Source organism: Megascapheus bottae, chromosome 2, assembly GCF_031878675.1.
Source record: "Megascapheus bottae isolate mThoBot1 chromosome 2, mThoBot2.hap1, whole genome shotgun sequence".
Taxonomy (NCBI): domain Eukaryota; kingdom Metazoa; phylum Chordata; class Mammalia; order Rodentia; family Geomyidae; genus Megascapheus; species Megascapheus bottae.
Genome location: NC_143510.1, coordinates 65,919,794 through 65,932,703, shown reverse-complemented (window position 1 = coordinate 65,932,703; position 12,910 = coordinate 65,919,794). Strand labels below are relative to the sequence as shown.

The window sequence follows — 12,910 nt, the reverse complement described above, 5'->3', positions numbered from 1 at the left end:
CTCTAACTAGGGTTTTGTAGCTATTCCTGATCCTCCCCCAAGGACCACACCAGCTATTGTATATTGACTATCATTTTAATATTTGTTGTCTTCAAAATTAGCTACTATATTCTGAGTAAAGATTCTTTGTTTATATACAAAAATGGAATTCCCTACACAGAAACTAATTTGCAGGGGTAAGTAGTTAATATAAAGAAAGATTTTGAAGAAACTTAAAAATCTTATTAAACATCTTTACTAAGAAAAAAGTGCCATGGTTCACACCTGTAATCCTAGCTACTCAGGAGGCTGAGATCTAAGGATTGTGATTCAAAGCCAGGTTGGGCAGGAAAGTTTGTGTGACTCTTTCCTCCAATTAAACACCAAAAAACCTCAAGTGACAGACCGCTAGTCTTGACCACAAAAGCTCTGAGATAGTGGCTGGTCCCACATTAAAACTCCAAGACTGAGGTGCGTGCACACGCACACGCGCGTGCGTGCATGCACACGTGCACACACACACACACACACACACACACACAATCATTTCAGAAGAAATAGAAGTTGAGCACCTGTGGTTCATGCCTGTAATCCTAGCTACTTAATTTGACGAATATAACTTTTTATAAAGTACTGAAATCCAATCCAGATTTGCAGTCTAGATTACAGTTCAAGCTCTAGGGCTTGAACTCAGTGACTTAAGTTCTGGCTCAGATTGCTTGTTCACGGTTTGCTCTTTACAACTAGAACTAGGCTTGCCTCCAGTCCAGTATCTTGTTGGTTAAATGGAGATGGGAATCTTGAGGACCTTTCTGCCAGGCCTGGCTTTGAAACAGCTTCCTTCAGGTCTCAGCCACTGAGTAGCTGGGATTACAGGCCTGAGCTACCAATGCTATATTACCATTTTTAATGACAATAAAGACTTTCTTTCCTAAAAGTTTAAATAATTAATTTTAAAGTGAAACATTTTAAAATATAAGTATACTTTAATTTTATGAAGACTGTGTCTTTTTTTAAATACAATTGCTTTCTTTCAAAATCTGCTGTAATCTTAATTTACATCTCTAGTTTAAAATAATGTTTATTTTTTTAAAAAAGCACTTTATAGAGATCCCCTTCTTGAATACTTGTTTGTTAAATATGCCATTTGAAATATGTTGTAAAAACCAATGTTAATAAATTCTTTAATAAAAAAAGCACTTCAAATTAAATATTACCAAAACAAAACCAATTCCTATCATCTTTACTCCCAAATAATATTTCTCCTTCAGTATTCACAACCTCAGCATATATCAAAACAATCAATAAAAATTAAATCTACATCATCAGTGGCACTTTCTTTTATATCAAAGTAAAGTAAATCTTTTCAGTCTACTCAAGAAAATCTATTTCTAGGTCTACTCTTGACTCCTAGGGCAAGCTAACACATCATTTACCTAACTTAATACAAAAGCCTGATTGTCTGACCTCTCCATTCTCTTAATTCTTCAATGCATTCTTCATTATAACAAAGTTGTATTTTTAAAATGTCTTTCAAACAAAAAAAATGCTTTTCAAACAAAAAAGGATACCTTATAGCCATCCTGTATATCTCACTACTTAAAAATATAATGAAACCTTGTATTGTAGCATTGCCTGATAGTTACCTGCTTTAAGTAACTTACCTCCCTGCTCACTGGCTAAACTGTACTTATTTCTACTTTTCACATGGCATATACCTTATTCCACTTAGAAGTGGATACTTGACTATACTTTTTTCTTTACAGGAAATTTTTTGCCATGTAAATTTCAAAGCATTATCCATAATTTTCAAAGCAAATGTCATCTCCTCAGAGGCATTCTCAAATCATGCTCACTTCCTATAGTATTCAGCCCTGAGAGTCAATCATCTATTTAAAAACAACAAAAAAAGTTATTTGTCTATTTCCTCAATAGACTATAATTTCTAAGAGCACTAGGACCTTACCTGCTTTGAACATTGTCATTACCCACAATAAACAGAATTTGCAGAATGAAGAAAAATATGGCTTTTTTTAGAAGATGGTGACTACACTTAACTATACTGGAAATGCTTGATTTCAGAAGAAAAGTATGTAATACTTACTTCATCCTTCCAACTACATAAAAAGTATATTTTAAAACAAAAGTCTACCTATCAGCAAAGTAGATGAAAGATGATTTCCCCAAGAAAATATACATACTGCCTGAGGAAATACTTCCCTGGAATTCCTGTTCTTTGGAAGTCAAGTCACTCCAGAAATTATCAAATTACATTTAAAAAACCAAACAAACCCTACTGGGCGCTGGTGGCTCACTTCTGCAATCCTAGCTACTCAGGAGGCTGAGATCTGTGGATCTCAGTTCAAAGCTAGCCTCAGCACTAACGTCTGTGAGACTCTTATCTCCATTGTGGCACTATGTACCACTGTGGCTCAAAGTGGTAGAGCACTAACCTTGAGCTAAAAAGCAGGGAGACAGCACCCAAGAAAAGCCCCATGAACAACAAAAAATGCTATGAGTGAATGGCTCAAGTCCTGCCTAGTAAGATCCTGCATTCAATCCCCAGTATTACCAAAAGGAAAAAAAGGGGTGGTGGTGGAGGAAGGGGTATCCCACCCTACCCTTTCTCTGAAACATCCTCAGACTCTAACTTTCAAAATTAAAATGTATATTAAAAAATAATAACAAGCTGGGTATGGTGACTCATGCCTGTAATCCTAGCTACTCAAGAGGCTGAGATCTGAGGACTGAGATTCAAACCCAGCCTGAGCATGAAAGTCCATGAGACTCTTGTCTTCAATTAATCACCAGAAAACCAGTGGCTCTGTGGCTCGAGGAGTAGGGCTTGAGCTGGAGAGCTAAGGGTCAGCACCCAGGCCCAGAGTTCAAAGCCCTATGACCAACCAAAAAAAAAAAAAAAACAACAAAAAAAAAACAAAAACAAACAAAAAACATTTTCTGTTAATAGCCAAATATATACTTATGAGATAATTAAACAATGAAAAGAATGTGTGCACAAGAATCATGAATTAAAAGATGTATAAGCATAATTATGATTTCAACTACTGGACAGAGTAGACCCAACCAAGCATTCTGGTCTTGGACCATATAAATAATGTGTCTAAACCTAAAAGACATGTTTTAAACAGGTACAAAAAGCATTTAGTCAATGTTAATAAATTCTTTAATTAAAAAAAGCATTTAGACTAGTTCAAGTATCTTATTTTTACTATTATCTTTCCGCTGAAATTAAGTATGGATTAACTCACTAACATTAAAAACCTATGCCATGGTTTATGAGGTTCATTCTCCATTATTTATTTGAAAAGATATCAAATTTATAAACTACATTATAAATTCTTAAAGTGTACACGTAGGTTTTCTATAGATTAAAAATATACTACTGGGCCGGGAGTTTGGCCTAGTGGTTAAAGTGCTTGCCTAGCATGCATGAAGACCCGGGTTCGATTCCTTGGTACCACATACATAGACAAAAGCCGGAAATGGTGCTGAGGCTCAAGTGGTAGAGCTCTAGTCTTGAGAAAGTCCAAGGACAATGCTCAGGCCCTGAGCTCAAGCCCAGGACTGGCAAAAAAAAAAAAAAAAAAAAAAAAAAAAAAAATATATATATATATATATATATATATATATATATATATATATATACTACTAGCTGGGCACAGTGGCTCACTCCTGTAATCCCAGCTACTCAGAAGGCTATGATCTAAGGATCAAGGTTCAAAGCCAGCCCAGGCACTAAAGTCCATGAGACTTTTATCTCCAATTAACCACTAGAAAACTGGAAGTGGTGCTGTGCAACAATGGGCAGGGTGCTATCCTTGAGCTGAAAAGCTCAAGCCCCATGACCAACAACAACAACAACAAAAAACACGAATTTCAAATCACAGAATTCAATTACTGTCATAATTCTTGGTATTCCCTTTATTTTAATATATTGATATGGCTACTGATAGAAATTATAGACTATTTGCCATACTGATGATATTCGTTTTTTTTCTTTTGCTTCAGCAAGGCAAAATTTACTTCAATACAGAATAGCGTACCATTGGCAAACTAGCACAAAATTGGTTCTATTTTTTAAATAATGTAATAACAAATACCTTAAATACATTTTTGACATATGATCGCTTTAGGAATGTTTATCTGACAGCAAAGGAAAAAAATAACACTACAAAGTAAAGAAAATGGTGGAACATGTCAAATCTCCCTAAATTTTTCTTATGTGAATACTGATCAGGTTACTCAAAGTTCTCCCTTATTGGGGCCAGGAGTTTGGCCTACTGGTAAAGCGCTTGTCTAGCATGCACAAAGACTCAGGTTTGGTTCCTCAGTGGCTCAAGTGGTAGAGCTCTAGTCTTGAGAAAGCTCAAGGACAGTGCTTAGGCACTGAGCACAAACCCCACAACTGGCAAAAAAAAAAGTTCATTTTTCCCTATTTTGTCATTTTGGCCTGAGGTCAGCCTAATTTACTAATTCCATTTTACAAAGTGATCCAAAGTCTACTATACAAAATTGTTTGGAAATGCAAACATCTTTCTAAAAATATACAACATAGCAGTAAAGTAGACTGGCAGTCATGACAGCTAGCTTAGATAAATTCAAGACTGCAAAAAATCTTCATTCAGACAAAAGTGCCAGGCACTATGATACACTGACTTTTCTTTTCCTGTATTTAGTGGCAAATAGTGGACCATTTTGATCACTTTGGGTAGGACAAGAAGATTTGAAGTTTTAAAAAGAAAATATATGATTTGTATCAATTTCTTAATTTCCCATTTCATTTTTTAAAGAATCATTCTAGAAATCACACTATAAATAATCAAATATTAGTCTAGGTTATTGCATTGTGTATCTTAACCTCTTCTTAATGAAACCAAATTAAAGAATTAACCATTAGAGATAAAGTAATGCCCTGATCCAGCAAGAGATACCTACTTTTTGATTGGCCATTTCGGACTAGTTTGTAGCTTCAATTCCTTCCTGTATTAACTAGCACATGCTTTAGACATTTATGAAACATGCTCACAAAGTATTATGAATTATAGCCAAAATTTTAAAAAATTACACAGTTTTATTTTATACCAGTGTTCAAAATCATTTCATAGATGTAGTCTTGTTAAAGACATAGTGACTGGCATTCACTGGGAAGTGGATGAAACTAGAGCAAATCATGTTGAGTGAGGTAAGTCCAGACCAAAGGAACAAAAGGCAAATGGGTCTCCTTGATATGTGGATATTAGATCCAAACAGTACAAGAGTCCTAACTCTTGTACTGTCTGTCATTAACATGACCTTAGAGATATAACTACATAGATATAAAAATCCATAATGGGATATATACTCCCTAAACATGTTATATTATATAGATGGATATGTATCTATGACATATAAACTCTCAGCTTAATTTTAATTTTTTCCCTAAATTTATGTGCCAGTGAATGCACATTGAATACTTATTTGTTAAATTTGACATCTGAAATATGTAAAAAAAAAAAAAGTTAATAAAATCTGTAAATAAAGATGTAGTGGATTCTCAAACTTTAAGAATAATGATTAATCAAAATGTTGAGACTACCAATAGAATTATCTTGCATGTATTCATAAAATGCCTATATATTTCTAAATACCCAGAGATTAAATATTAATTGTGCTTCTCTCTTAGATAATTTATTACACTTATCCTGGGTTAGTTCATCACTTGGGTGGGGTAAGGGGTTCTCTTACAAACATCATAAAGGTATTTATCAAAGTCTTAATCTTTAAAAAAAAAAAAAGACAATAAAAGGACTAAGTTAAAATGATTACTAAAATATAAGTTATATGGTTTAACTACAAATTACTTATTTCCTGTAATGATCTTCTAAAACTAGAAGCCTATTTTACTTCATCTACAAAAAATACAATTATATAATTTCTAAAATCTCATACAAATTAATGAAAAGGCCACTGACAAATATTACTAAAATATTGTAAGATGAAAGCAAGTGACCAGTCTTTCAACAATCATTACATGGAAGTAAAGAATAGCACTAATTAGTTTTCCCAACTTTCACAGTTTTAGAAAAGCCTGTTTCATTGAGGAATTGCTATAATAGCCACATTTTATAGCAACATCAACATAGGATATTTTTACCTTTATATTTTGGGCATCAACGTTAGCTCCAGCTTCCAGAAGAAGACTAATGACTGTGGTATTCCCTGCTAGTACTGCCCAGTGCAGAGCAGTGTTTTTGTGATACTTGTCACCAAGGTTAACTGAAACATTGAATGTTAAAAGCAATCTAGTTGGATCCACACTGAAAGGAAAAAAACAAACAAACAAACAACAAACAACAACCCTAATTTCAATTATCGAAATCATTACAAGTACTAATGTGATGTGGGTGCATTCTCATTCCATCTTGGAACACTTTCAGTCTAATCTACTCAAATGAGACAATATTCTAATATGAAGCATTAAGAATGCATGACCACAAATAAAGTAATATGGTTCCAAGGGATAGCATTGCTACTGACATTTTTTTTACTTTTAATTTAAGAATTGATACCATGAATATTTATATAAAGAATTTAAAATTTTTTCATTTCAATTTGGACTGTTCCAAAAACGATATAACACAATTTACAAACATATTAAATTTGCCAATTTGTAAATCACATAAAAATTCTTTTTTAAAAGAAGATAATCTCCAGTCTTAGAAATTTTTTTAAGAGGAATAAAGAAGGTATAATTACTGAAGTACTGGTAAGTATAGATACTGAAACATTCTTATATAATATTCACCATAAAACTTGCAAATATTAGTAAGCTTAACATTTACTGCTTTCTCTAACCATTGTTTTACAATGTATTATGCTGGAATAATCTGAGTATTTTATAATGGTTACATACCTATGTGTTCTATAAGCTGCCCACATTAAAGGTGTCATTCCATTCTGATCCATCATATCTACATCCTGATAAAGTCAAACAGTAAGATTTTTAAGATCCTAACCAAAATTATTTGGAAGCATCTAATTTATATATCATAGGAGAAGCTAATATAATACTTCTCAATCAAGGATAACTTGTAAAGCTTTTCCTTAACTTTAAAACAAAACTAAGTCTTGCCACTGCATATTCTAATTGATTTACATATTATTATAGTTTATAGTTGTCCTTTTCAAGATGCAGTATTTTTCATTTAAAGACCTTAACCTATTCTGTTCCTTCTGCCACACAGGGAAGTTAAATTAAGCAAAGGGAAGGAAAAGCTTGTTTATATTAATGTGATCTAGAGAAATAAAAACACTGTATATCCATAGGCATTTCCAAACAAAAAGACAACACCTTTCTAACTGACCCAAAACTATTCACTGGATTTCTTTTGTTTTATATTTTATTGCTTCACTAGTACATTTTTAGAGTTAAATAATTCTGAAAAGTTTGTAAGACAAAAACAAAACAAAAACCCTACTTTAATCCTTTGCTGTACATTCCACCAATTTCTACTTTTTCTTAGCTTATTATTTCCAAAATATAAATAAAATCTTTAAAGATCTTTTGATTTTTCAATATTGAGTATTTTCTTCTGTTCAGAGTATTAAGTAAGAATTTCTCAGAGATTTAAGGGTACCACTCTGCCGTACAGAACCTTCTTGGCAAGCTGAGATTCAGTTCACACAACAGTATTGCTGGGCAAGGGGAGCTCATACCCTAGCTATGCAGGAGGCTAAGATCTAGGAATGGTGGTTCAAAGCCAGCCTGGGCAGGAAAATTCATGAGACTCATCTCCAATTAACCACCAAAAGGTGTAGCTCAAGTGGAGCTGTGGCTCACATAGCAGTGTGTAATGCTGAGCAAAAAAACCCCTCAGGGACTATATCCAGTCCCTGACAGTCTATGCTTAGGGAGAGAATAGACTTTAGAGTGAGGCAAATATAGTCTATAGAGTTTCTGATTCAATCATTAAATCACTATGAGATTGTAAGAAAATTAACTCTGAGCTTCAGTGTCTTTATCAAAAATTTGTACACAAATTATTTCCTAAGTATCCTACCATGATTAAATAGAATAATGTGTGCTGTGTAATGATATACACCTTAATCCCAGGACTCAAAAAACTAAGGTAGGAACAATAAGGTTAAATAACTTAATCTGGGGCTGGAAGTGTGACCTAGTGGTAGAATGCTTACCTAGCATGCACAAAGCCCTTGGGTTTGATTCCTTGGTACCATACACATAGAAAAAGCCAGAAGTGGTGCTGTGGCTCAAGTGATATAGAACTAGCCTTGAGAAAGCTCAAGGATAGTGCCCAGGCCCTGAGTTCAAGCCCCAGGACTGACAACAGCAACAATAACAAAAAGCCCTGTGCATTTTATAATCGATAACATAAGACATTTGATAAATATTACTCTTCTTCCCCATATCCTAGATGGCAGTTTTAATCACAGCTGTATTGCTTATCATTCATTAGGAAGATAACATAAGATGAATAAGCACACCGTAAGTAGAACCCTGTATGCCTTCATGGAGCAGTTCTCTGAAACACCACACTTAAACATCTCAAATGTTACTCAAGTAAACTACACAGAAAAAGAAATTGAAAAACAAATGTCTCTTGTGATGCCATTACTCTTCACCATGAATATTGCAATACACAAGTTCTGTGCCTAATACAAAACTGTATTTATAAAGGATAACTCATCTTAACCTAACAGTGTTCCCAGGAGGAAGAGTTACAATATAAAAGTTTATTGTTCTTTAATGATCATGTAAACTTAAGAAGTATTTTCTGAAAAAAAAACTTTTGTTTTTTACATGAAAATTATCTCATTTTATTCCTATTATATTAATTTCAAGAAAATGCAGCCAAATTAGACAGCTCAAGGCACTTTTGTTCTCAAAGTATTTTGGGGGTGGCAGGGTTAGGCAGGATTGAAGCCCAGGACTTCATTCATACATGCCAAGGAAGTGCTCTATCTACTACTGAACTATAATCGTAGCCCCTAAACTTGAAAATTCTTATGTTTGAGTTTCTTCTTTTTAGTTACAATTCTTTCTATATTTATTCTTTCTTTCTATATTCTTTTCAAAATAAAGGAGCTTAAAATATCAACAAATAAAGCCCACCGCAGTGGCTTACGGATGTAAGTAATCCTAGCTACTCAGGAGGCTGAGATCTGAGGCTCAAGGTTCAAAGCCAGCCTGGGTATACAAGACTCTTATCTCCAATTAAGCACTAGAAAACAGGAAATGCACTGTGGCTCCAGGGGTAGAGCAATAACCTTGAGCTGAAGAGCTCAGAGACAATGCCCAGGCCCAGAGTTCAAACCCCACCACCACACACAAAAAAAAGAAAAGAAAAAACATCAACAAATAGACAATAAAACCTCTTAAAGTGGTATAAGAAGACAGAGAGGGATGAGAAAAAGTGGTGAGAGTACTGATGGAATATATTGTACACATGTGTGAAAACATCAATGACATTCCCCCTTGTTTAGCTAATATATGCTAAGTTAAAATTATAGCACATCTGTAGAGTAGTATAAAAAAATGAAATTCAGGGGCCGGGAGTTTGGCCTAGTGGTAGAGTGCTTGCCTAGCATGCACGAAAACCCAGGTTCGATTCCTCAGTACCACATACAGAGAAAGAAAAAAAAAAAGCCAGAAATGGTGCTAAGGCTCAAGTGGTAGAGCTCTAGCCTTGAGAAAGTCCAAGGATACTGCTCAGGCCCTGAGCTCAAGCCCAGGACTGGCAAAAAAAAAAAAATTGAAATTCAATCTTTCTTTCTTTGGGTTGGAGCTTAAAATTCTGCATTTCTTTTCCAACTTCAGCCTGGATATATGTGTATTCTTTATCACACAGAATTAGTAAGCCCAAATCAAAACCATTATGGGAAATCCATGATCAAAACATACTCCCCTTGGGGCCGGGAGTTTGGCCTAGTGGTTAAAGTGCTTGCCTAGCATGCATGAAGACCCAGGTTCGATTCCTCGGTACCATATATAGAAAAAAGCCGGAAGTGGTGCTGAGGCTCAAGTGGTAGAGCTCTAGCCTTGAGAAAGTCCAAGGACAGAGCTCAGACCCTGAGCTCAAGCCCAGACTGGCAAAAAAACAAACAAACAAACAAAAAAAAACATACTCCCCTTTCACCTAAAACTATGCAGAAGAATTGGTAGTGAGCAATGAATATGTAGGTAACAAAACAATACAACACAGTGTCAAAACTTAGTGGAAACGTTAACATACTCTAAAAACAGAAATGGATACAACTAACCAAAACATGAGTAAAAAGTGTGTATGGGGGGGGGAATGCTATACAAATAGCTAAGAGTTAAAGGACATTATCTAAAGCTAGAAAAACCAAGATATAAATATAATTACATTTATCACAAGGCAACATTAAGAAAAAAATAATGCTGACTCCAGTGAGTGATAGAAAAGAATTAAAAACACTGATCTTATTACTTATAATTAGGAACTAACAAATAGCAGGGCAGAGACTATAACCACACTAAGAGGAAAGGATATCCTAACAGTAGGCAATCCACAAACAAAAAGGCCCTGAGGCAACAGCAAGTCAGAGCCGCTTCAGGAATCAAAAGAAACGCATGTGGTTGAAGCAGAGTGCCAAGAAAAGATGACAGTAGGAAATCTGAAAATATCTACTGGCTACACCTACCAACTACCCTGTAAGGCAGAGAACTTTGACCCCATTTCAAGTACAGTCTAACACACATTACTAGAGTGCCTTTGACAAAGTGCCAGTGTATACATGGAAGACATCTGAAAATATATTCAGTTGACAAAGGAAGTGATTTCAGTATGGGGTAGAAAGGTGAAGAGGATTTTATCTGCTACATATTCTTCCATTAACCCTACATGTTTTATAATAAGATGTTGTTTTTGTTCAAATCCAAGTTTTCCATTTTTATAAAGGGAACTGACACAATGAGGTTTGCAGTGATCCACCAACGGTAGTACATCTTTTTTTTTTTTTTTTTTTTTTTGGCCAGTCTCGGGGCTTAAACTCTTGGCCTAGGTACTGTCCTTAGGCTTTCTCAAGGCTAGTGCTCTACTACTTGAGAGCCACAGTACCACCTGCAGCTTTTTCTGTGTATGTGGTACTGAGGAATCAAACCCAGGGCTTTGTGCATGCTAGGCAAGCATTCTACCAATAGGCCACACTCCTGACCCAAGTATGTTATTTGGATGTAGAAAAAAATTACTTATGGGGGGGAGGGAACCTATCTGGCAGATGTATCATTATCATAATATAATTCTTATACAAACATTATACACGTAGAAATTCTTCCCTTTGGTATTTTTATAGCCCTCCAAAATCTGAAATCAATTGTTTTAACAAAAAAAAACAATGAAGATTCAAAAGTGTTTCTTTCCCAATTAAAAGATGAAAAAACTGAAATTTTCAACCCTTGGTCTACAAAAAAAAAAAGCTGTAAGAGAGTAGGAGGACTACCATTTTTCCATTTTTGTGGTAGATGGTGTCTAAAGATGATCTCTCTCAAAAGACCTACACAGCTTTCACATTCTTGCGCTGACACTTCTTTACCCTGAATAGGAGCTGGACCTGGACCAGCTATGCCAGTTGCTAAGACTTAAATATGTATAGAACAGAGTATGCCTTTATTCAATGAGGTAGAATGTACTACCAGCTCAGCTAACAGTCTTCTAAACATTTCTATCCAAACAGTTTTCTGACTATTTCTTCTTCTTACAAAACATGTACAAGTGAGAACCTTTCAGGCCAGTCAAGTTCTCAGATCTCTCCCATCATCTCAGATCTCTCCCATCATCACAAAGAAAAGAATCATCCACCCAAGCCCAAAGAAATTCTATTTTACAAAGAAATGTAAGATGTAATGAACATTTGGTACTGTCTAAAAAGTGCTTTCCACTTTCTAGACAGGCACTTTACCACTTGAGCCATAGTCCCAAGGCCTTTTGCTGTTAGTTGGTTGTCAAATAGAGCTTCTCTCTAACTCTCTCTTTCAACCTTTGCCTCCAAGGAGTTGTGTACCTACATGACCTGCTTGTTTTTGAGGGATGGCCTCACTATTTGTGATACGTCCTGTCTTGCTTTCATAATAGCTAGGATTTACAAATGCATAACACCACATTTAATCATTTGATTTTGTGATTAGTTTGTTAATATGATCATTGATAATAAACTCTCTTCCAGCAATTAACTTAATCAATCTATGCCTCTTTTCCTAAGCTTATATGTACAATACACAATTGCTATTCCTTGACAATTAAAAACTCAAAGAAAAATTACTCAAACTCTAAATCAGTATAAAACTTTAAATTAGAATAACAAAAAGTGTGTTGTTATCAATGAATTACTCATTTTTATTAGTTTTTCTTGTGGTAAAGTCTCATTAAAGAAAAACTGGACTAATACTCTGAATAAAATACAATTATTAAAACATAGTAATATAAACCAATAATATTGATCATGGTCACTGTAGCACATTCAGGAAAAGTCAACAACTACTTCAAGAATTTTATACAACAATGAGAAATCATATCAAAGACATTCTACTCAAGAGGTATTAAAATATTCTATTAAAATAGAATATAACCAATAAATAACTTCAAAAGCCATAGCTGAATTCATGTAATATATTCAAAAAAATAGATAAGGGAAAATAGGTATTTAAGTTTATCCCTTACCTTCTAGAGTTTATTTCTATCACATATAACTTTGTGAAACACTGTCTGATTCATGCTTACACTTTTTCTTATGATGAGAGTATTAATCAGACAAGTATCCGTGGCTAAATACCTGTAATCCTAGCTACTCAATAGGCTGAGAACTGAGGATCAAGGTTCAAAGCCAGCCTGGGCACAAAAAGTCTGTGAGACTTTTATCTCCAATTAACTACCAGAAAACTGGAAGTGGC

At 34.6% G+C, this 12,910-nt stretch overlaps 1 protein-coding gene across 2 annotated transcripts in view; it reads right to left on the bottom strand.

The window, feature by feature from the left end:
* Positions 1-12,910, bottom strand: part of Zdhhc17 (zDHHC palmitoyltransferase 17) — a 57,351-nt gene that overhangs the window by 25,048 nt on the left and 19,393 nt on the right. The window contains exons 6-7 of one of the 2 annotated variants that reach the window (XM_090328290.1): positions 6,893-6,957; positions 6,134-6,296 (exon numbers count right to left, since the gene is read on the bottom strand). In XM_090328290.1, the coding sequence (XP_090184416.1) occupies positions 6,134-6,296; positions 6,893-6,957 (228 nt within the window). Of the gene's footprint in view, positions 1-6,133; positions 6,297-6,892; positions 6,958-12,910 lie in introns of those variants that run through there. The other variant, XM_090328291.1, reaches the window with a different exon arrangement.